Source organism: Rhamphochromis sp. 'chilingali' (assembly GCF_963969265.1).
Source record: "Rhamphochromis sp. 'chilingali' genome assembly, chromosome: 9".
Classification (NCBI taxonomy): Eukaryota; Metazoa; Chordata; class Actinopteri; order Cichliformes; family Cichlidae; genus Rhamphochromis; species Rhamphochromis sp. 'chilingali'.
Genome location: NC_137936.1, coordinates 30,220,438 through 30,244,129, shown reverse-complemented (window position 1 = coordinate 30,244,129; position 23,692 = coordinate 30,220,438). Strand labels below are relative to the sequence as shown.

The following is a 23,692-nucleotide window of genomic DNA, read 5'->3' as shown; positions in this document are numbered from 1 at the left end:
CAATACTGTATTTCTGTAGGAGTAAAGGAGGCACAAAGGAGTGTGACTGCAAAGACACAACCCAAAACATTCTCATCTGTGCATTGGCACAAAGACATTCGACAGTCTCAAAAATCCCTACTTCACCACTAACCATAAAGACATAAATACCAGAAGCTTCCAAAATTCCAATTAAAGACTTTGGAACGATGACAGAAGACTGGTGGAAAAGAAATACAATGCTGTGTTGATTTCCTTCAATCAATACCTAAAAATAGCAACACTGGCCTCTTTACTTCTTTGTGATGGCTTTTAAGATTTGTTGGAGGTCTGGGTTTAGTGCCTGTGGTTTATGGGGCTGCTCAGTTCTCCATTAATGGATGCTAATCCATTAAGCGAAGGTCCTTATAACGCAACATATATGAGAACGCACGAGGTGCTTCATTCTTCTGCTTTCTCCAGCATCAAAAAAAGAAAAGAAAAAAAAAAAAAGAATAGCTCGACCACACTGTCTGTCGGAAAACTGAGGAAGTGTGTCTGTTTTATTTATTGTAGTTATAATCAGTGAGATCTGTTTTTCACAGTGCTTTCATTTCTCCCTGAAGGGATTTGTATAAAGAAAAAGTAAGACTTTCTACTCTCTCTCCCTGAAACACTTCTTTGGCTTGGCTAGCTTTATATACAAGCAACTGCCTATAATTCAAAGTGTCAACTGTAAAGAGTTACAAAACCCAAACTTCATAACTTCCTAAACATAGTATAACTTCTATCCCCAAAAGCCAGTTGACCAAGATTTACAAAGTTTTAGACTTTCCTGCATTACCCAATTGATCTTTTCTCTGCAGGAAGGAAACTTTTCGCATGACGGCTATTTTGGTCCTTTCAAGCCCATCCTTTGTTCCGCTTCTTGCTGCCTTCATGAGCTGCTGAACCTAGTTAGAAAGAGCAGACAGAGACAACAAAGGAGTGTTAGCGCATGAGGAAAGTGCCATGCTGTGGCAACTTGGTAACCTACTGTGCACCTCTGGAGAGAGATGGAGAGAAGTGGCGCTCAGTAGACTCATCATGAATCTCACCATCTGCAACTCCCCGTGGGTCGCTGAACAGGCTCTAATCAGTGAGTCTATGAGCGTATCATGGGAAGATTATGGTAAGAGAGTTCCACATGAGAGCAACAGAGCTGCGTAGCTCATGGCGGGAGAATTCAGCTGACCACAAACTCCACCTTTAGTATCAGAATAGCCCTGCAACAAGACTCCACAGACCCAGAATATACCCAGAGTGCTAGTATTTTTAAACAATGCTACTTCAGGAAAGTAGGTCATTAATTGGGGGCAAGTTGCACTAGTGTTTATGGAAGCAAATAGGCTGAATATTAGTTAATAATTAATGAGTTCCACAAATATATCTTAATATTAAACCAGGCAGGAAAAGAGAGAGTCAGAGAGAGAGACCAATAGACTGACCAGGAATCTTAAATTAAAGTCAGAGTCCACAGGAAAGTTGGGAAGGATGGTATAGCAAGCCAGTTAAGCCTTTACATCAGCTGAGCATTCAAGACAGCATATTTCAGCTCAGGGTCAATCCTATTGGCAAACATCTAGCAGAGTGATTTTTAGCTCTCTAAAGACACGGTGAGATATTGCTGTGTTCACTTGCTGCTGGAGATATACCTTGATGTCATAGTTGTGTTTTCCAGACAGCCTCATGGCCAGTTCTCGTTTGGTCCTGGCACACCGTTCCCTCAGCCGACGCACTTCAGGAGTGAGCTACAGGTTTCGGACAAGGAAGGGCAGGGCATAGGTGCGGGTTGTGTTTAGCCACAAAAGGCAAAAGGGGGATGAAAGAGCAGGAAAAAGGAAATAGAAAAGGGAAATGGAGGCAAAGAGATCAAGGCAAAACAAGCAACGAAACACTGGGAATTAATCACAAGCGCAGAGTGAAAGCTGGAAGCACTGCATTGGTCAGAGGGGTTATGCTGTATCAGACTGATGGCCTTTGATTTAGAGAAGGATGGCAGGGGTTTCAGGCAGTTTAGTGAACATATTAAATAAGAAAATTCTATTGCAGGTCTCCCAGGTTTCTTCGGTAAGATGAGAATTTTAGGTATACTTGGTATAAAATTAATTGGACGAAGGAATTAAAAAAGTATATTTTTGATCTACCTATGGTCTCCCTCGCTTCTCAAAGCATTAATTTAACTTGAGCTTCTCTTGGATTACCATGGAGTTATATCAACACCTTCAATATGTAAAAAATATGTAAAGGTAGGTGTACATCTATACATTGATAAAGATTCAACTGAGCAAAATACTTTTTTTTATTAGAGTGATTGCAATTTTTTCTTATGCCTGCAACGGTGTATGCGTGTTGAAGGCTGGTGAAGCATGAAAAGAAATGCAGCACATTGTGAATGTGAACACAGTGCCATCATGTGGAAGGACACTCTGAAGCCGAACACTGATTAACAGCATCCTTGGCAGAAAAGAGGCAAAGAGATCTGAGGCTTTTCAAAAAGAAATGCCTTGTGTTTACTTTCATCCCACAATGAAAGTATAAAGCTAGACAGCCTGGTATACATTTTTTATGTTATTTATAGTTTCCTTACAGTTCTATACATTAATAAAGACAACTGCACAGCAGAAGCACCAGATGAAATAGTCACATTGATTTTTTTTTTTCTATCTGCTGGAAACCAACCAAAACAACCTGGTCAGTCATGATGCCATTTACAATCTAGAGAAATGACAACTTGTGTAGAGAAGTAAACGGATGCATTCACACAGGCTCTACCTTGCTCTTTGTCGGTAGTTTGGCCTCGTTATCAGAATGCTCATCGTAGCTTTCAAACTCACTGGAGCTCCATCCGTTGCCTGCCTCTAACGCACCAGTGTCTCTCTGAACGTCTTCATAGATCATATCTGCTAAACACAAGCGCTATTACACATCAGAAGCTGCATAATGAGATCTATGAGAAAGCAAGCAAGAAAAGTGAATAGGTGTCTACAGCTCCTAACCTTCATCAGGAGAGAGGGGTTCTTCGCTTGGAACATCATCATAGATCACCTCCGAAGCCTCTGCCGTCGGGGGTTCGGCTTCAGTCACGCATAGAGTTGGCAGAGTAAAACAGGAGAGTTGAAATAAACACTGTTGTTCTGACTTGCACCTGCTTTTGTTACATCATTCTTTTATATCTCTCAAAAAAAAACAGCAAACACAATCTAACAGAGCTTTACACCGACTGAATGTTTATGCTCGATCTTTTAGACTCTGGGTGTCACTTAGCTTTAGAATATTTCCACATTTATGGCATTAACAGCATTTAAACATCATCATTCACAGGGAGATCTGCCAAATATCATGTGTATCTTGTGTACTGTTGCCACAACGGCTTTGCCTACATGACATAAGATGATTGTATCAGGCTTGTTTGAGCTATTGACCCATTCTCTCTCCACGCTTGGCAGGATTTGTCATTAACTGCTTTGAGAGTGTTTCAGCCTAATTTAGCTCAGTGAGCTTTATTGATTTGGTCTTAAACTGTGATTTGTCTGCAACACTTTCCCCTAAACCCTGAACAGCAACAATCACTGTTTTCAATTAATCTGACTGAAGATGTGAATTCTATCATGGATTATTGAGTCTAAAATTTAAAATAACCTTGCAATACAAGCCAGAAGATAAACTATTCTTTTCTTTCTCGCTTTTGTCCCCCAACAAAAAAGGATTAGCTCCACAAATGTTCGTTATACCTCGCTTGGTTTCCGATGCCTGTGCATTCAAAGAGGATTCACAACAGAGAAGAAAACAACTGGAGTTGGGCTATCAGCCTGACTCCCAGCATATCGGCAAAGTGACTGGGCCTCCTGGGAACATGGCTTTTTACTTTAAATGTGGTATACCAGAAGTTCTTCACTGTGTTTTCTTACTTTATATTTAACTTTTCTCCACAGCAAGAAAATGACGTTTGAATAAACTCATTCTTAGTTCTTACTGCATCTAAAGGCACACTCTAATCCATATAATATCTATGATCACAAAAATATATTGTTGCTTTAAGAAAGAGAAAAAACATAATTATTCACAATGACTCTACACAACTTTGGTTCCAGCGCAGGTTAATCCACATGCAAAATACAAAGTCCGACAATTGAAGACTTTATCTGAAAATGTGGCAAGCGTGAAATAGTAATAAATTTCTCATTAGCATCAGCACAACTGTAGTCATTTTTCTTGCTTTAAGTCAGCTTGCATCTACCATTTTCTGTATTTTAATTTTAGATATCAGGAAGAAAGGTTTAATATACTTCCATTATTTGATCAATTTAACTGCATTGTATGCATTCAGACTAAAGCAGAGGCCCCTGTGTGAAAATGCATCAGAGGGGTGGGACATAAAAAACGTCATGCAGTACTGCAGGGCTCCTTTACATCTCTCGTTTCTGAGCCACCTTCAAACAGCAGCACTGCTGACTGAGTCGAAATCCGAAAGCAATTTTCCCTCATGGAAATGGTACTCTATTGATCCTCGTCCTAAATTAATTGGATTCATGTCATGTCTGGGTAGAAATCAAATCATGGCACAGAATATGTGTGTGTGTGTGAGTGTGTGTGTCAGTCTGTATTGTATCAGTATATGTTTGAAAGGGGTACATATGTGTTTATACACATGAAGGCATCTTTATGTGTGTCTGGCCTTTCAATGTAGAAATCAATGAGCCATGAGATGACCACAGATTTGTAATATGGTGTTCTTGCCACCTTTGATCAAGGTCAAGAGATGGAATGCGTGATACTAACAAAATACTGTTTACAATTCATATTGCCAGTTTCATTATGGTGTGGTCCACAGTACTGTTTACCCAATTCTGGAGGCTGTATTGGTTTTTCTATCAGATCTATCCGCAATGTGAACACTGTAATACATAGGTGGAATGAGTTGGAGTCCCAAGGCAAGCTTAGGTTTAATCTTTTTTGGTCTGAAATTGAACCCTTGATCTACAATATAAGGTGCACGGTTCACTGTCAATATAATTTAGCTTTGTACCTTCAGGGATGCCCCTCGAGCCTTGCTTGACGGTTTCTTTGCTGTGGTCTCCTGAATCGACCGAGGACACCACAGCTGATGGTGCCACAGGAAGCCCCCGGAGCTCCTCTCCTACACAAGGAACTGAAGCACTGGGCTCATCTGCTTCTGCTGCTGAGGCACTGGAAGGTACCCAAACATTAGCACAGTTAAACTAACACAGAGTTCTGTGTGCCTCATAATAAGTTAATTTCAATGGGAGGAAGGGGAGGCAGAGTGGTTGGAGGTGGGTGGGTGAGTGGGGGGTGGTCGAAAATAGTTCTTTGCTGTTCAAGCGTGCAAATGCACACTCCCTAAAGTGTGACAGAACACATCTTGCTACTGTCAAATTCATGTGACGTTTCTGAAGTAACTTCTTTCGGAAACAGGAACAGAATTCTTTTCCCAATTTGGCTAGCTGTGCAGCTTTACCTCTAACAAAGAGGATGTTTTGTTTTCCCTTTTGTCTTTGTGCTTATTTGATATTTAAGAGAAGTTTCTCCAAGACAAAAACTGATTTCAAAGAAATTGGGTTGGAAGTGATGACAGTTTTTTTTTTTTTGCTGCATTGGGGAATTCTGGCACCGTCCAACGACCAAAGAAAAGTCTCTAACATAATTTCAGCTTGTTTTCTCATTTGTGTTTCGTTTAATCAAGCGTTTTCAAACATCAAAAGTAAAAGTCAACATAATTTTTAGCAAGCCACCAGAAACAGGAAAATTTCACAGATTTCTATCATATAAATGAACACTAAACCGTACGTGGACATTGTGTCACTATGTGTTTCGATATGCAGTTGTGAAATCAGATCAGAAACCAAGATTAAATTAAGAGGACTGCTTAGCCTCTATAACCTGTCTCATTGCTTTCTTTTTTGTGTATTTTTGAGTTGTTGGGGTTGTTTTAATGGTATTTAGAGGCTCTTTGGTCATGAACATCTTCCTACCAATGCTGAAAATATAATAAAAGCTACATATTGTAGAATTATTGTTTAAATCTTGTGACAGCAATGTTATGCCATTAAAAAAAAAACAGTGATACCCTCAGTTGTAACTGGGCTATACTTTGCTGATTCAATTATTCACAAGAACTTTTGCAAAGCCCAAAGTGTGCTACTTGAGTCACTTAACTTGTCCCTGAGCACTGTCATATCATCGTCTGTCATGCCTGAGGCTGACTATAATTACTACTGGCTTTATGAATGAAAACATGCCCTGAACCAGCTATTAAAATCAGACTCTAGCACCACAGGGGGGAATCGTGTTGATACAGCTATCACAATGCTTGTGTTGATGCTGCCAGTGAGGCATTTTTCTCCCCCACATGACTGATAATATGACAGGATCCAGCATGTAGGAGAATCTCATCTACACTAATTAAATTGTCTCTCAGCTAAACACCTCAGCAACACTTGCAATGCCAGTACCAGCAGCAGCAGCTACTCAAGGTGATGGGCAACTGGTAGACAAATGAGACGTGCCAGAAGAATGTTGTCCATGGGAACTGCTGGGGAGGTAGCCTCGCAAGCTTGAAATACACTGTTGGCATTCAACAATCTTGCAAACTGTTATCTTTCACTGCGGGAGCATGCAGAGCGCATACAATGATCAAAGCTAGCAGGAAGGCGTTTGTACCATCTGCGATTTTTGGACTATGGAAAGGTAAGATTAACTGAGTTTTTGTAATGGAAGCATTGCTTGATGGAATTTTAAATGCACTCCTCTTTGACATTGGTTATGTCTCTACATATACACACAAAAGGTATTGTAAATATTTTCAAATGATATATATATATATATATATATATATATATATATATATATATATATATATATATATATATATATATATATATATATATATATATATATAATGCAGCTGGATAGCGTAGTGATGCAGCTGGATAGCGTAGTGGTTAGACTACACGCCTTTGGAACCCAGGATCGCAAGTTCGATTCCTGCCTGGGGCGTCTGTATCCAGTAAGGGTCCTAAGGCTAGACCCCCTATGCTAAGCGAGCCTACCGCAGACATGAGCGAGACAGATAAATATGAAGGCATGCCGGCTCGGATGTCGCCCGGATCAACAAGGTCCGCGTCACACCAGGCAAGACCCCAGGTGCAGGCTGTGTAAAGATGCCCCAGAGACAATCCAGCACATAACAGCAGGGTGCAAGATGCTAGCAGGCAAGGCATACATGGAACGCCATAACCAAGTGGCCGGCATAGTGTACAGGAACATCTGTGCCGAGTATAACCTGGAAGTCCCGAGGTCAAAATGGGAGATGCCCCCAAGGGTGGTGGAGAATGACCGAGCTAAGATCCTGTGGGACTTCCAGATACAGACGGACAAAATGGTGGTGGCTAACCAACCGGACATAGTGGTGGTAGACAAACAGAAGAAGACGGCCGTAGTGATCGATGTAGCGGTTCCGAATGACAGCAATATCAGGAAGAAGGAACACGAGAAGCTGGAGAAATACCAAGGGCTCAGAGAAGAGCTCGAGAGGATGTGGAGGGTGAAGGTAATGGTGGTCCCCGTGGTAATCGGAGCACTAGGTGCGGTGACTCCCAAGCTAGGCGAGTGGCTCCAGCAGATCCCGGGAATAACATCGGAGATCTCTGTCCAGAAGAGCGCAGTCCTGGGAACAGCTAAGATACTGCGCAGGACCCTCAAGCTCCCAGGCCTCTGGTAGAGGACCCGAGCTTGAAGGATAAACCGCCCGCAGGGGCGTGCTGGGTGTTTATATATATATATATATATATATAAAAAATAAAACGTCAGTTGTCGTTTGTGCCATGTTTCCCTGTTGCACAATAAGCGCCTGCCCCATAGGTGGAAGCAGATACTGATAATACCGTTTGGTTTTACAGTGGTGTCTAGTTCTGCAAAGTATTACTCTGATGCATTGTCTATGATGTGGCATCATTCATCTCAATCTGAAGGACAAAAAGGATCTCCTCCCACATGAAAACAAAAAAGAGCTATTTCTCATCACATTTCTTGCAATGAACTGACCTCTTGTCATTAAAATTACTTGTGTGGGAAAAGAGCAGAGTCAGAACAATAGTGATACACAGATTGCCTCCCTGACTGTGTGCATTCATGTCAAGTATGAGTAATTTGAGCAGGGTAGCAATCAATCCAGGAATATTTCTGCGCACCCCCGTCACAACTTATCTCTGCCTATAAGCCCTAGTGAGTCATATAGCTTAAGGAGAGAAAGAGGAATGATTTTCCAATGCAAATGACATCGCCTGGGGCAGAGCACAGCCTAAAGTGGAAGCTGCTTGAATGCAAATACTGCATTTCCATCTGTTTCCATTCTCTTTACCAACAGCACCAGAGCAGTGCAATATGCCAAATCTCTGCCCGTTTTAGCCCCTCGATCTCTCCTGATCATCTCAGATAGAGCTAAAAGGAAAAGTGACCCTTTGGAATTATCAGAATTTCTCTGGTGATTGCTCATAATATGTGTGGTAGAAAGGACCCAAAGCACACAGTGTTATAGACACGTGAATGACTTTATTTACAATTTGCTTCCTGCTCATAAGGCTTTTCAGCCACCTCTTTCTGTGCAGCACACCTTCCCCCTGGTCTCGGCATCCTACTAAGGGAAGGCGTGGCCATGCGATGGAAAACCTCCCCTGACACCACACATCCCGCCATTGCCCCGCCATTGCCCCCCCATTGCCCAACTTAGGCCGGGGAGCTATCTGGCCTAGCCTACTCTCCATACCAATGTGCTCAAAAGGGTCCTCCACTAATGGCAAAGGGCGCAAAGGTTTTTTTTGGTATGGCCGGTCAGTTGACCAGCTCACATCCCAGGCTGGACACGCACCATCGATGCAGATCCCCCCAAATGCACGGGCAGTAATTTGGGCCATAATTCATTCCAGAGTATTGTCATATCCCATAATCCCTTCCACTGGGTTATAATGAGCCGCCTGGAGATTCACACTTAAAGGCAGAAATGAAGGAAAACACGGCTATGAACATGCCAAAGCAGCAGGTGGCGATATATTCCTAACCATGCAGAAATGTTGGCCAATCAGAAGTCTAGAAGCCTCGGTGGGAAAAAGTAAACAAAGCTGGGGCATAGAAGCAGAACCGAGTCGTATGTGTGGACGGACAGTAACTGTGTGTATATGTAAGCATTTAAACACTGCAGAGAGTAGAATTAACAGTATTGTAGAAATTCATTTGACCGAAACAATAACGTGGCGCACAGTGTGACGTCAAAAAATGCGCACACCTTTGACGCTGTGTTTTCTGCGTTTTTCTCGTCCACACGTAAATGCAAAAACTGAGTTTTCAAAAATATCCACCCTGGCCGGAGTTTTTAAAAATCTCCGTTTTCAGTGACCAAAAACGCCGTTTACGTGTGGACGAAAGGTGCAAACGCATAGAAAAATCTACTACTTATCCTGAACCTTTTCCAAATTGCACACTGTGTTAATGCCAAGCTTTTCTGTACAGCAATCACAGACTCCAATTAGACTGCACTGCAAGTCTTGAGTTCATGGCTTCTCATTATATTTATATACTAGTTTGCTTTGAATGTTTTTACAGAATCATCTTTGTTTCTTTTTCGTTCACAGCAACACCAACAGAGGGAAACACAAGGTGAGAGTTCTTCAAACAAAGTGGCTGTGAAAAATAAATGCGTTCTTCATGGTAGATTAGACACGTTGCTTTCCAAGGGCAAATGTGTAAAGTTCCCCGCAAAGTTGCAAAAGGGAAAAAAAGGTGAAGGCAAAAAACTTCTGTGGGGAAAAACAACAAAAAGTGAAAAACGAAAGTTATTCGGTAAGGTTAAGGCTCTGTGTGCATAAAACAGATGCATGCAGACACGTTGTCATGGTATCTTTTGTGCTAATCTTTTCACTGCTGGGGTTCCGTGTCATCCGTTTAATGAAAACTATCTGTCAAGTGTTAAAATGTGAAGTCAGAGGTAAATGCTGGTATCAAACACTGACATGCACATAAAACTCAGGAGAGAAGTGCTGCTTTGAGCCTAATAGCTGTAACGAGCTGATGTGCTGTCATAGCAGTGCTAAAAAAAAACACATATTTCTACAATAACATTCGCAAAGTAATTTTGGCAATATTATTCTAAAACTGCTGACAGATTTAGTGGATGTGCTGACAGTCTTAACACCTTGATTGTGGAAAGTGCTATTGATAGCTTTTCTTTAAAAGGCAGACTATTGACTAAACCAAACTGGAAATGTGCACTCAGCACAAATCTTCCTGAATGAGAAATTGCCAAGACCTCGCTGTGACTTTATCGCACACACACAGGCACGCAAGCACACACGTATATAATCATTTATGAGCTCACATATGCACACAGCAGAAATGTACACATACAGACACGCTCACACCTGTGTACAAACACAGGCAACTTCTCTCAGCACAGGAAAGTCGACAGGAATCCAAACTATCAGCAGAGGTTTCTGAACACACTTCCTAGAAGCACAGGTGGGAGACCTCATGGTTTCCATCAAGCAAGCACAGAGGGTAGAGAGAAATTATTCTGATGAGATCTCAAACCAAAGGGGGTTTTTTGGTCTTTTTTTGTAGTTTTAATGTTTTTTTCATAGACAGAACTAAAAACAATAGAACTGCACACAAGGTCAGTGTGTAAAAGATAGTACAAAAAGCAGTATAAGCTACAAAGCTAAGAAGAACAAAAAACAGCTAAATTTTCCAGCACAATCCCCAGATATTTGATCGGAGCACCAGGGAATTCAGAGGCCAAGTCAATACCTAAATCTATTCCGAAACTATTTTTGTAGTAGAGTAAGAGCTATAATTCTGCCGAAGCACGACACTGATAAATAAAATCTAAATCAATGCTAAGACAAAGTATACTGCCCATAGCGTGCCTCTGCAGCCTTTTTTAAATAGTGTGTCCTGCTGCCACATAGACAGTCAACCACACGGTGTAACAGCAAACGTGACTCATCAGACCACGTCTACTTCCATTCACTCACATGCCTATTAAAGCACTTTCAACATAGGAGATGGGGTCAGTGTGGGCTCTTTGACCAGTCTGTCGCTACATATATCCACACACAGCAATCTTTCCTGTGTTCTGACACCTTTCTATCACTGACATTGTACAGCTTTTTTCTTAAATGTGTGCCAGAATATCTCTCCTGTGGGACTGAAACACACGGGTCAGTTTTTGCTCTACACTTGAGTCGTGAATCCTGAGTGATTATAGGTAGATAGAACTGTCCTTTTTTAAAGCAAACATACCACTTAGAATCTAGGATAATCTACCTCTTGATAAGTTCAGCTGTAACTATATAACCAGTGTAAGTCAAGTGTTTGTATATTGCGGCTAATTTCAGTGTTCACTTTATTTTCATTATTATTGACTGGCGCAATGGATTTTACCTTTGGGGATTTAATAGGATGACTGCCTTTCAAGCTTACGGTGAGTTCAAACACACCATGAGCTGAAATATGCTTTGGAGAAACTCTAATTCTGCCCGTTAGTGTCTGGGTTTCTGTTCTGTAAGTGACTTTGACTGCTGACCTCCCCGTGGAGAGCAGGAGGCAAAAAGACAGTTTCCTTAGTGGAATCAATAAACTATCAAATCATCATTTACTATGCAGACGCCTCACAGCAAATCATCTTAACTGCATGAAAGATGATTTCTGACTGCATCAATATCAAGGTCATTTCATGCACCTTCTCAGGAATGGATATTTTGTCTGCTGTTCATTTTACATTTCCAATGATTCAGAGTCAGGTACTGGATTATCATGTATTCATGGATGTAGAAAGTTTCATTCGTGAATGTCAAATATTATATGTAATATTTCCAAAAGCACAACAAAAATAAGTAAAATGTACTCCCCGTGGAAGAGAACCACGCAGTTAGTATTATGCGCCAAGTTATGCCGTGATCTGCCTCCTAATGTCCCTGTACACCCACACAAGCATATTCAGCTATTCTGGCTGATTAGACCACTCCTCAGGTTGGAGGCAGTCAGACTTCTGCTTGGAATTATGTGAGGACTCTGTGTACAGATATGAGTACATGGAGTCCTCCCCCACAACTCAGAGCAAAGCTAACAGGCGAGGGAGGGAGCTGTCATTTATAGTCATACACGCCCACACAGTTCTAAGAAGTCTAATCAGCAACAACACCAACAACAAAAAAAAATGGAATGAACTTGTGGGCGTTCCATATGTGCAGGGCTTTAACAGGTACCACAACACTTATACAATGAAGAATAATGGAATTCAATTTGTTCTACTCAAAGCAATAACAAAAACAAACACAGCCTGTATCCACAGGCTGTGAGGCTCCTGAACTCTCTGCCCCCCTCTCACGGACAATAACCATATCCAACTTCTTAATAGCAATGAACTGGTCTGCATTGGTGCATCATATCTTTATTCTCTTCCCCCTCCTGCCCCCCCCCTCTTTCTTAAATAGATAACTATCATATCTGATATCATATCTCACAGTACAATAATATTGAATGGGTTGCATTGTTGTATTTTGTCATGTTTCTCAGGTCTTTGTCTGAATTTCTACGAACATTATTGCTAAGGATTGTCTTATTGCATTGGAGTCACACTGGGTTAAATATGTACACTTGGGTTTTAAGGGGTATTTATTATTTTCTTCTTTTTTTTGGGTTGTATGGAAGCCCCAAACGCAATTTCATTGTTCTTGACAATGACAATAAATAAATAAATACTAAAATAAATACTAAATACTAAAACACACGGGTCTTCGCAGAAACGCTGTCCCCGTTTTTGTAATCGACATGCACCTCACTGTCAGTACATGCATACATTTAGACTTGCTTCATTTCCACTAGGGAGACATTTGCAAAGGATAATGGAGAGAAACCAGGTCTAGTCTTTACTATGTAAAGTGTGCTAAGTTGATATATGTTATGATTTGGTGCTATATGAAGAAAACTAAATTGCATTGCAAAAAAGACTTGCAAAATTTACATTACTACATTAGGAATTATAGATGAGGCTAATCCTAATATACTGTATGCATCATTGTGAGTCAGGCAATCCAGTGATTTCCCTCTAGAACTGTATCAGCAGAAGCACTTCATACTTGACATCACCTCGTCATTATCTGTGACATGTCATCTGGCATTTAATGTTATAACGTCACAGTATCTCCCACTCAATGTCGTGTTTGGATGAAGTGCAAGCATGACATTATCGCAGGCGTAATGACATAATAGTAATGAGTTTACTTTCTCCACCACCCTTTAGTGATTTTCCCCATGGTCTGATCATAATCAAAGGCAACTTACCAGTTGGGTGACTCAGTAACTGGAACATCTGTCAAAAAGAGCAAAACAGCAAGCATGAGGCAAATTATTCCGAAGAAAATGAAGCACTACGTACAAACTTTAAAATGAAACTTTACCACGTGATAAAAAGACATTTTGTGACTCTGGTGTATTTATTATTTATTTACTACTCGTATGCAGAAATTTTCATAAACTAAATTTGTGTTTAGAATTTAAATAAACTCATGAGTGTTACTAAAAGTGAAGCAATATGTGTATAAACCACAGCTAAAAGTGATTTGCATGATTGTAATGTATTCTGATGGCATACGTTCTGTACAAAAAAAAAAAAAAGGTGCCCTTAATCAAAGGCTACAATCAATCTACTTTGGCACCTTTCACAAAAGCTTGAGTCATCCAAGTGAGGGAAGAATCTACATTTTAGCTGCTCTCAGCTCTCGATTACATAAGACCTCCACTACACACTGTTATCGACACTCAGAATTCCCCTACGCATCTCACAGCCCACTTAACGGATTACCACACATACTTGCTAAAAAAGCTTTTTAATTAAGGACTAATCACTCCACTTTGTCCAACAGAACTTCTCCAAGACCTAAATCTCCCTCTTTATCTGAGCATGTAATTACCAGGGCCTATTTGGCAACATTAGCCAGGTAGTAAATATCAGGGTTCATACGCCTTTTTCAGGATCAAATTCAAGCTTTTTAAGCACTTTCAAGGTCCCTTTTCAAACTTTTCCAGCACCGGCCTCAGTGTGAGCTTGAAGACATTTATAGTGTTTAAGTAGTTTAATGTGTAGGTGCTGATGATAAACACATTTTGAATGAAAGCCGGGGAACTCTGGTACTTAGCACAGAAACAAATGACTTGTCTTTGTGACCATATGGATCGGTCCCTCATATTACCATTATTTCACCCAAAGGCACCAAGTTAATACTCAAAAAAGCTGCAGCAATACACACAAATATAAACAGTACTTGGTGACAACTTTGCTTTTAGCCTTTAACCCTCTGGGGTCCAGGGTATAACTGGATGTTTTTGACTACTTTTGATTTGGCCTCTATATTTCACCTGTTCATCTTGCCAATCTGTTATTTTCTCATTTTGACAAACTGTATCAGCACAATTTATCTAAATTCAGACAAAATTTTAAATACGAGTAGAAAGTGATATTTTTGACTGTAAAAACCACAAGCATGTTTAACGAATCATTTTCATAACTTGTAATGCAAATACAAATTGTACATTTTTAAAAAATATGCACAGTTTTGCAAACAACAAAGTTATATGGTACTATTTACCTAAAAATGCAGCCAAGGCTCAGACGTTTTTTTATATAACCATTTAAAAGTATGTACAGAACAATCAGGTGTTCTGCATCAAATAAGAAGGCACACAAATTATTTATGCAACTCCAAAAAAAAGTTTGTGTCCACTATAAAACAGATGAGAACAGCGCAGGGATAAACCTGCAGGTCTGACAGCAGGTGTGTCACTCAGCATTTACACTGCAATCTGCCTTTGGTGGCTTTTTTGCAGCAACTGTGACATTCACTGTGACATTCACACTAACTACACAAGGCAACACACTAACTTGAGACTACAAACACATTAAAACAGCAGCCTACAGGTATGTTAGCGCACAGATCACCGACTGGCCGAGGCAGGGGCGGGATCACACGTTGAAACAGACACAAGGCAGCCCAGGCGGGGAAATTTTTCTTTTACATTTTGCGACTCATTTTATTTCTCTGTCTGGTAAGAAAACTATTCAATCAGATAGTTATTTGTGGTGAATGAAATACAGTTACACTTTCAAGCACCACATCTGAAATTCAAGCACTTTTCAAACCTTGAAAATACAACATTAAATACACCATTAAAATTCAAGCATTTTAAGCACCCGCACAAACCCTGAAATATAAATGTATAGCACTTTTCTAGTCCCTAAGGACCCCAAAGCACTTTACACTACATTCAGTCATTCACCCATTGGTGATGACAAGCTACATTGTAGCCACAGCTGCCCTGGGGCGCACTGACAGAGGCGAGGCTGCCGGACACTGGCGCCACAGGGCCCTCTGACCACCACCAGTAGGCAAACATGGGGTTAGTATCTTGCCCAAGGATATTTGGCATGCAGCCAGGAGGCAGCCTGGGATCGAACCACCGACCTTCTGATTAGCGGCTGACCTGCTCTGCCACCTGAGCTACAACCACCCCCATACTTATATCTACATAAGTTCATCCAATTAGTTAACTCTGCTCTCTAACGCCTGTCTGCTTCGGGCAACAATTAAATCCTTTTAAGGAGAGATTAAATCCACAAGCAACTGGTTGAAGTCACTGAGACTCTGCCTCGCTACAGAAAACAGATTAGATCACATTAAGTGATGAAAAATCACATTTACATCTCAGCTTACCTGAGATGAGCTATTAGGCAGTGGCATAGTAGGTGCAGTTCACCGTTATGCCCAGGGGCAGTTTAATGGAAGTTGCGTAATATAACACAGGGCTGGAGCTTGTGGGTTTCACAGGTGAAAAATATCAAAACAGTAACCTTCACTTTTGTCGATAAGAAAGCTCCATTTTATTCCATTTGTACTTTCAGTGTACTTTTAATAGAGTTTTGTAACCAGAATAGGTATCATTTTGATGACTTGAAACGCCTGTACAGCCAACCACACAGTCATTTTCACTTATACTGCTGACTTTATTCTATTTCATACTTCTACCTCACTACATTTGACAGACATTTATTTGCTTTTTAGACCAAAAGACAGGAGGATGTAAAACTTTGAATGCAAAGCTTTGGATGCTTATTAAAAACATTTTTATAAATTATACAGTATTTCCACATCTGGAAATTTTTACATGAGTAATTATAATCCATCCACCCATCCATTCATTCTCTTCTGCTTATCTAATTCAGGGTCATGGAGGGTCATGTGCCTACCCCAGCTGTATTGTAGTACTAAGAAAACATAACAATGAAAACAGACTAAGTACTATTATGAAGGTGGTAAATCTATGATGTAGGTTACACAGTCATCGTGTTTGCAAAAGATTCTTGGGAGAAGCCAGGAGGAGAAACACCCAGCCTCAGGGAGCAGATATTACACCAGATGCCCATCCCGAGGAAGGGAAAAAAAAGTCTGTGCCAAATCACACATGTGATTCATGTCCTGTCATAACCCCTTGGGAAACAAAGGGGCAGCTGAAAGTACCTACCGACTCTGTGTAATTCACTGAAGTCCTTAACGTCAATAATGGCAAAACAGCAAACATGAGGCAAATTATTAAAGAAAATGAAGCAGGTATGTACAGAAATAGAACTGTAAGATAAATATGCACAAATAACCACTGCATGCTGAAAGAGAAGCTCTCTTACCTATACTGGTGAATTTTACTAATAAAAATGAAACATACCTAGGGCTCGTCCGGGATTTGAACCCGGGACCTCTCGCACCCTAAGCGAGAATCATACCCCTAGACCAACGAGCCACGTCTATTACGCTGCTGCTCAGGCTAGAGGTGTTCAGAGAGTGTTCTGGGTGTCACGTTACCCGTTTTCGGGACACAATGCATAAAAAAGTAGTTATACGTCTAAGAAAAAGCATTGCGCATCTCTTACCGCGACAGTCTTTTACTACCTTAAAAGCCGATGACCGCTAACTGCTGTCCATGAACAAGTTTATGCGGCTACCCAGTACTGAGTTTGAGTAACGTCATATCTAAATATGCCAGCTAGTTTCGTCAATAATTTCAGGACATGGATTGGATTACTATTTTTTGTCGATGCCTACACGAGTAAATTACTTATTTTAGATATTTCTGTTCATATCCGTTTGTTTACCTGTGTCCATTTTAGAGGCTGTACAAGAAAGGCTAGCCTTACCGCGTGCCCAATAAAGCTGTTGATGCAGGGTTGTACATAGATGAAAAGACAGTTCGCAAAAAGCAAAAAACAAGGAATATAACTTCCGTAAAGAGCAAGTTAACAGCTACCCACACGATCGCCGCCCGAAGTTACCTTGCGGTAGCTCGTTGCTGTGAATGCAATCATATACAGTTATTATGCAAAGGTAGATTGTGTCTGCAGGCTGCTGTTGCTCTGTGACAAGCGTCGGCATGTTGGCTGGCGGTTTGTTAATATTTGAGGAGTGCCAAACATGCGGCCGGAGGCCACAACTTGGGTCCACTTTGGATGGCTAGCATTACGTTTTAATAAAATTAATATCTTCATCTTTTGTGCTGCTGCCAGCATTGCTGTGCAGGTGTGAAAATGTCTGGAAAATTATAAGTAATTCTAGATCTAGACAAGTTGTTTGAAGCACAAAGACTGTAATTGTCAGTTTTTGTGCCTCTCCACTGTGAAGCTTACATTGTACCGCATGGCAGTAGGCTCTCAGGCTGTTCATCATCTGTTTTGTAAATGGAAACTGCCTTAAATCAGAAGATAATTTTACAGGAAATAGCCTAATACTTTCTGATGCCTGGGAAATTTTTAAGCAAGCTGAGCAAGAGCGGCCTTTCACTTGGTTTTTTAATAAAATCCTCTTCTTAAATTAAAAAAAAAATGTAAGGAAAAAAGGCATTTCTGAAGGTTATTTTTCTTAATATATGGTATTGCACAATCATTTCAATTGAGACCGACTTGGACTGTATGTAGTCCATCAGCCAAAGTGAGTATGAAATCCCATGGTTTTATCTGTTTGATGTGTGGCTTTGATATGTTTGATAGAGTTAAGTTTTGTAGTGGAAGATAAAAATGTGAGTAAATGGGTGGTCTTAAAAGGATTTCAAAGGGACTGTTTCAGTTCAAATGTAAAATTGGCAAATCCCTTGACATTTAAAAATATCTAAAAAATAAATAAATAAATAAATAGCACATCTGTTTACTATAAATAACTGTTTGAAGAAGCTGACTTTTCTCCTTAAAATATAATAACGATAATCACACAGCCCCCAGTGTACACATCAGATTGGCCAATTATTTATGCTGTTTTGTAGAATGTATTTATTATTTTACAAAATACATAACTAAGAAGCCACATGACCATTTGCCTGATACCCCTTTTACTTCTGGACACTAGTTACCTGTGGTAGAAACTGAAACTGGATCCTTGGTGGCAACGCCGTCTGGTCCAGCAGAAGGTGAAGTTGTAGTTGTGCTGTCAGTAAATGTTTGTGAGACGCTGCCTGATGTCACGTTGTCTTCATGCTTTGATGCGTGGACAGGTTTGACACAGTCTGTGACCGTCTTACTGTCTTCCTGAAGTTTATCCTCATCTGTACTGTCATCAAACTCAAACTCTTCTCCTTGCTCCTCGTCATCATCCTCTCCATCCTCTTTTAGCAGTTGCTGAGACACCACAGTAGACATAATCGCTGAAAAAGAGTGAAACGTCTAGTGTAAATGGTTTTGTTTATAGCATTTTCATAACAGATAATAACTTAGAGAACAAAACAAGAAAAAGTATCGTGTCCACGTAATCAAAAAAAGACCTCAGCATTGAAAAAGATAAGGTTACTTGACGCACTGAATGACAGGGTGATAATACACTCCAAGTAGAAAGCAGAGAAAAGGTGGTGGTTATATCATCCCAAGTCTAATAATAAGCTGGTCCATCAAAAAACATTGTGCAGACATTAAGTATGTTGTTTTAACTCTCATCACTGCAATTTTAATACCAGGATCAAGGCAAAAAGGTAAATAAGCTCGAAGACTGGAATGTCGTCTTAACTTTGCAAACATACCAAAGCTGCTTAAGAGACACAAAGAAGTAGGAGATAAAGATCTCTGTTGTACTAAACAACACCAAACTGGAAAAAAATGAACTTTTAACCTTGCAGTGTGTTCAGAACAAAAGGATGAACACTGGACTTTTTGTTTTGGACATAAGATTCGTGTACACTTTTTTAAATACTAAGGAAATGAAGTCATTCACACAACAGATAACTGTTTTATGAATGCATAGAGAACACTGTAAGAAGAAGCTGAATTCATCTTGTCTTCTCAATAAATACATTATGATTTTAGAATCTTTCATACTGGTACACATAATAAAGGCCATTTCATTGTGATTTCACAATCGCACTTTCAAAATTCTGTTTTATTTTGTTGTTTTATAATTTCTATGGCACACATTCCCACAAGGCACTAAATTGCTCCAATTATTAAATATGTTGTACTTACTCCATTTCGGCCCATTTTAGTGCACCACGGCTGAACCCAGCATCTGCTTTGCATTTCGATTAGCACCAAACTGCTTCCAGTGCTGGAACATTGTTGGGATTAGGGGGGGCAGTTTGTCAGACTGCTTTGGGAAAATGACAGCTAAACACGGGATGCACGGGAACACAGCCATGAAACATGTTGCTTGAGGATTGTAAAAATCATTGTGAGCAATTTTGTTTGACCTGGATACAAGGATAATGTCTGTTATGGCTCTCATTAGCTTTTACTGCATGCTGACAGCTCAATTTGGATGATGTTTATTTGTGCTGTGCTTCTGGTTTAGTGATGGCTTTCAATCCTAAAGCAAATGTGTTTGAAGAGTAGGTTCATTAGTTTTCATTGTAATCTTAAAACACCAATAACATACCAACGTGAACACTAGAGTGTTATTTTGTTCTTTCTTCTGTCCATTTTCCTTTTCGGGTAATTAAAATAACACAAAATAACTGAATGTGTTTTTAAGTTGGTGTTTTATTATAGTTCACTCTTTGCATTGCTGCTAAAAAAAAAAAAAAGGAAAAACATTGCTTCTGGGAACACAGGATATTCTGCAGAGGAAGGCCGTAGACTAACTTAAGAAGCTATCGTGTTGATTCATCTGACTTACCTCATGTTAGATAAAGTTAAGCATGCATTTTTGTAGAGATTGGAAATGGTGATTTTGGAAGTGTTTTTTAAGGAACACAAGGACTGATTCAAGTCCCCAAAACTTAACAATAGTTTTAGGAAAATGTTGGAATATTGCTAACATTTGTGGGTATTTAAATTAACATAAAACAGAACAATTTAATAGAGAGCACAAGCCTTTCCTCAGAAACTGGTTCTCTGCTTGTTAACAACTGCATGCCAACACAGCCTTTGACCTCTTTCACAACCTCTGTACCACATACACAGTTTCTCCATTCGGCCCACTCCCTGGTCAACTCAACAATGACTCTTTTGTGGATGAAAAAACTTCTGTTCTGTCCTCCAAAAGCATTGTTTCTACATTCGTCACTGCAGTGAGGTACTGATTAATTCACTAGACATTTGGATCATGGCTGTGTAGCCTATGGCTGTATCTCTTTGTAAAAGAAAGGAGGATTTTTTTAAGGAAAGAAGTAGCAGGAATGCATGAATGTTTCAACGGGGTTTGTGCAATATCACAGTATTGCATTATGCTGGTGTATTTAGAAATCCCTTTTAAAAACATTTTTTTAAAAGACCCTCCTCGTTCTACTAAATTGATACTGGATTCCATGACCTGTATTAAGGTCACGCAATGTACATTCCTACATGAAAATGCCATCCGAGGGATGGTGGTGGAAAATTTAACCGAGCCTAGCTACCTGTTGAAATGTGAGACTGTGAGAATTAAAGTGTACCTAATAAAATTGGGGGGGTATTCTGAGTGATAAAGGTGAGCTAGCCAACACAGATACTGCTTTGTGGACTGTTTTAGAAAGCTGCGACTAAAGAGAGTAAAACCTCACAGGGAGAGAGAAAGGAGACTTACACTGATAGTGTCACTTACATTCACACATGTACACTCGACCACTTCTGGGCGTTACACACAAATACAAAAAAATGCAAGCAGAAAAAGAACATTATAAAACCACATCAGGAACCATTATGCAACCACACACATTTTCTCAAGGTGCAGAAGTCAGCTAATAAACGCACCACACACTGGAACAGTTGGGGTCACTGACTGTCAGCAAAGAATCTCTTCAACACTTTTCCTTTTGTTTGACAATTTTTAAGTGAGATCATGCTTTAAAGCTACGGCTTCATGAGCTGATGAATGACCTCTTATGAGAGGTACTTCCCAAAGTTTGAATTGCATACACTCATGTGCTCCGAAATCAGTGTCTTCCTAAGTTAAGCTAAGTGATAGCACTGAGCTACTATTACCCAAATAATGAACATGAGCTGGGTTGTTACTGCAATAACTTATCAGCAATGGTGTTTAACTTTTTCTTTATGAAACTGAATGTCTTAGTATTATTTACAGTTGAAAAAGTATGTCAGCAGAATTCAGCTGAGTGGTCAACAGTGACCCTTTTGGAAAGGCTTGGACAGACCCCCCCATTATACTTTTCAGTATTCATGTTTATAGCTATAATGGGGGAGGGGAACTGTTGGGGTACAGTGCCAGTCATTGACTGTAGCACCTGATAACATAATTAGTTTAATAGGGCTGTGCGATATGACCAAAATCTCATATCCCGATATAAGAATTCTATCGTCCAATAACGATATAAATCACAAAAATGTAAAATTTTCTGTAAATTCTGTGAATCTCGGGCAGCTCGTCTTGCGGGAATGAAACTACACATTTTTAGACATAAGTTGTAAAGGCCGCCGTTTTCTTTGTGAGTATTTATTACACGGCGTGCTGCGGGGAAAAGCCTGTTCTAACGTTTGAGTCTAAGGTTTATTTTTTAGCACCTGGCGGCTCTTTTTTAATTCTCATCCGTAAATAATCTGCTCTTTCACGTGATTCCGTTTATTTTGAAAAGTCTCAACAGGATCTTGAGCTTTATTGTGAAAGGTTTATGTGGAACATAAACAAGCGGACACGCGATGGTGTTACCGTCGTGGTTGCTAACCACAACGCATAAAAACAGGCGCTTGTCCATCCCTAGTGTGGTTATATAAAATTTAACAGAAAGAGAACTTTAAGAAATTAATATAGCCACTACAGTGACCATCAAAACGATGAAAAAATATTGCCGTAAACATTTTATTTTGCGACACCACGAAACAAACGATAGCTAAAATGAAACGATAGATGTTTTTATATCATCATCCGATATATATCATTATAACAGCCCTATAGTTTAACATAGTAGCCTATCTGGTGTCAGCTAGCCAAGTAGAAAAGTTCAATCATTTAGTCTGCCCACTGTTCATACCTTTCCTTTATACTGGTTCATTTTATGTATGTATGTATGTATGTATGTATGTATGTATGTATGTATGTATGTATGTATGTATGTATGTATTTATTTATTTATTTATTTAGGTGAATGTAAATTTCACCATCTTTATCATACACATGCCAGACTGAAATGTCAGTAGGGTAAAAATATAAAATAGTGAAAAAATAAACATCAGCCAAGCTTAACACTAAGTTCACTGGAAAGTTTCTGCTGTTGTGCTTCCACAGATGAAAGCCTTACTGGATGGAGAATCATTCTCATTTCTTCACTATAGACTTGGTCTGAGCCAACACATGAATGACAATGGAAATATTGATGTTTATGAATTAATTCAAGACAACAGGATAGCTGGTGGTTTAAACAAAGGTTCTGCTTGTGAATACTAATAGAAAACCGCAACTCAGAATCTTTAACTTGAAGTAGCCCCCTCAGAATTAAAATGACAGGTATTCTGAGCAAACTTTCTTTGAAAGAAAGCATTTGGACAAGCCATCAAAAAGATTCAAGCTTGTGAAAGCTATTCTTGTGGGGAAAATGAGATACATCACAGAATAGAGATGAAACCAACTCCTACACACCCTGTCCCTGACCTACATAGGGCTCTGAAAACTCCCTCACTGTGCACCAAATGTGGTAATGAGAGGAGGGATGTATGTGTACAGGGAAAGTGCAAAATGCGTCTTTTTTAGGCTGTGCCAGGACACACATTTACAGAGTACCTTGTAGCTGAAACCTTGTCGTACTTTAAATGTGGCAGTTGTTGGATTTGCATATTTAGTATTGTTCTCGTCTGCATTTTATTTCCATTCAAAGTGTGCTGTCTTTGATTACTGAGTGAAATCTTGTGGGTCCCTGGCATCCAATTTGTGCTCCACGATTCCATCTCATCTCTCTATTGCAGTTTACTTAACAGCTTAACAAAGCAGTAAGGGTGCATAATTTTCTTTAAAAATTAAATTAAATCACAGAGTTTAAAGTTAGAAGACAAAAAACAACTGCTGGGCTTCATATTTAGTACTAGACCAAATACAGATAAACCTCACAGCCAACAGTCAGTGGCTGACTATGTTGTACATATCTATAGACAAAAGCAAAGAACAGCAGCTGGTGATGACTGAATAAACAGCATTGGAAAGATCCAACAGAGAGTCACTGAGAGCACCACTACTTT

The 23,692-nt window shown here is 39.8% G+C and overlaps 1 protein-coding gene across 3 annotated transcripts in view; it reads right to left on the bottom strand.

Annotated features, from left to right (window-relative positions):
* Positions 1–23,692, bottom strand: part of arhgef10la (Rho guanine nucleotide exchange factor (GEF) 10-like a) — a 125,031-nt gene that overhangs the window by 91,931 nt on the left and 9,408 nt on the right. The window contains exons 2-8 of one of the 3 annotated variants that reach the window (XM_080890587.1): positions 18,457–18,747; positions 13,354–13,381; positions 5,027–5,187; positions 2,997–3,074; positions 2,773–2,903; positions 1,653–1,748; positions 803–911 (exon numbers count right to left, since the gene is read on the bottom strand). In XM_080890587.1, the coding sequence (XP_080746713.1) occupies positions 803–911; positions 1,653–1,748; positions 2,773–2,903; positions 2,997–3,074; positions 5,027–5,187; positions 13,354–13,381; positions 18,457–18,742 (889 nt within the window). In that variant the 5' untranslated portion in view covers positions 18,743–18,747. The remainder of the gene's footprint in view (positions 1–802; positions 912–1,652; positions 1,749–2,772; positions 2,904–2,996; positions 3,075–5,026; positions 5,188–13,353; positions 13,382–18,456; positions 18,748–23,692) is intronic. The other 2 variants (XM_080890588.1, XM_080890589.1) reach the window with 2 other exon arrangements.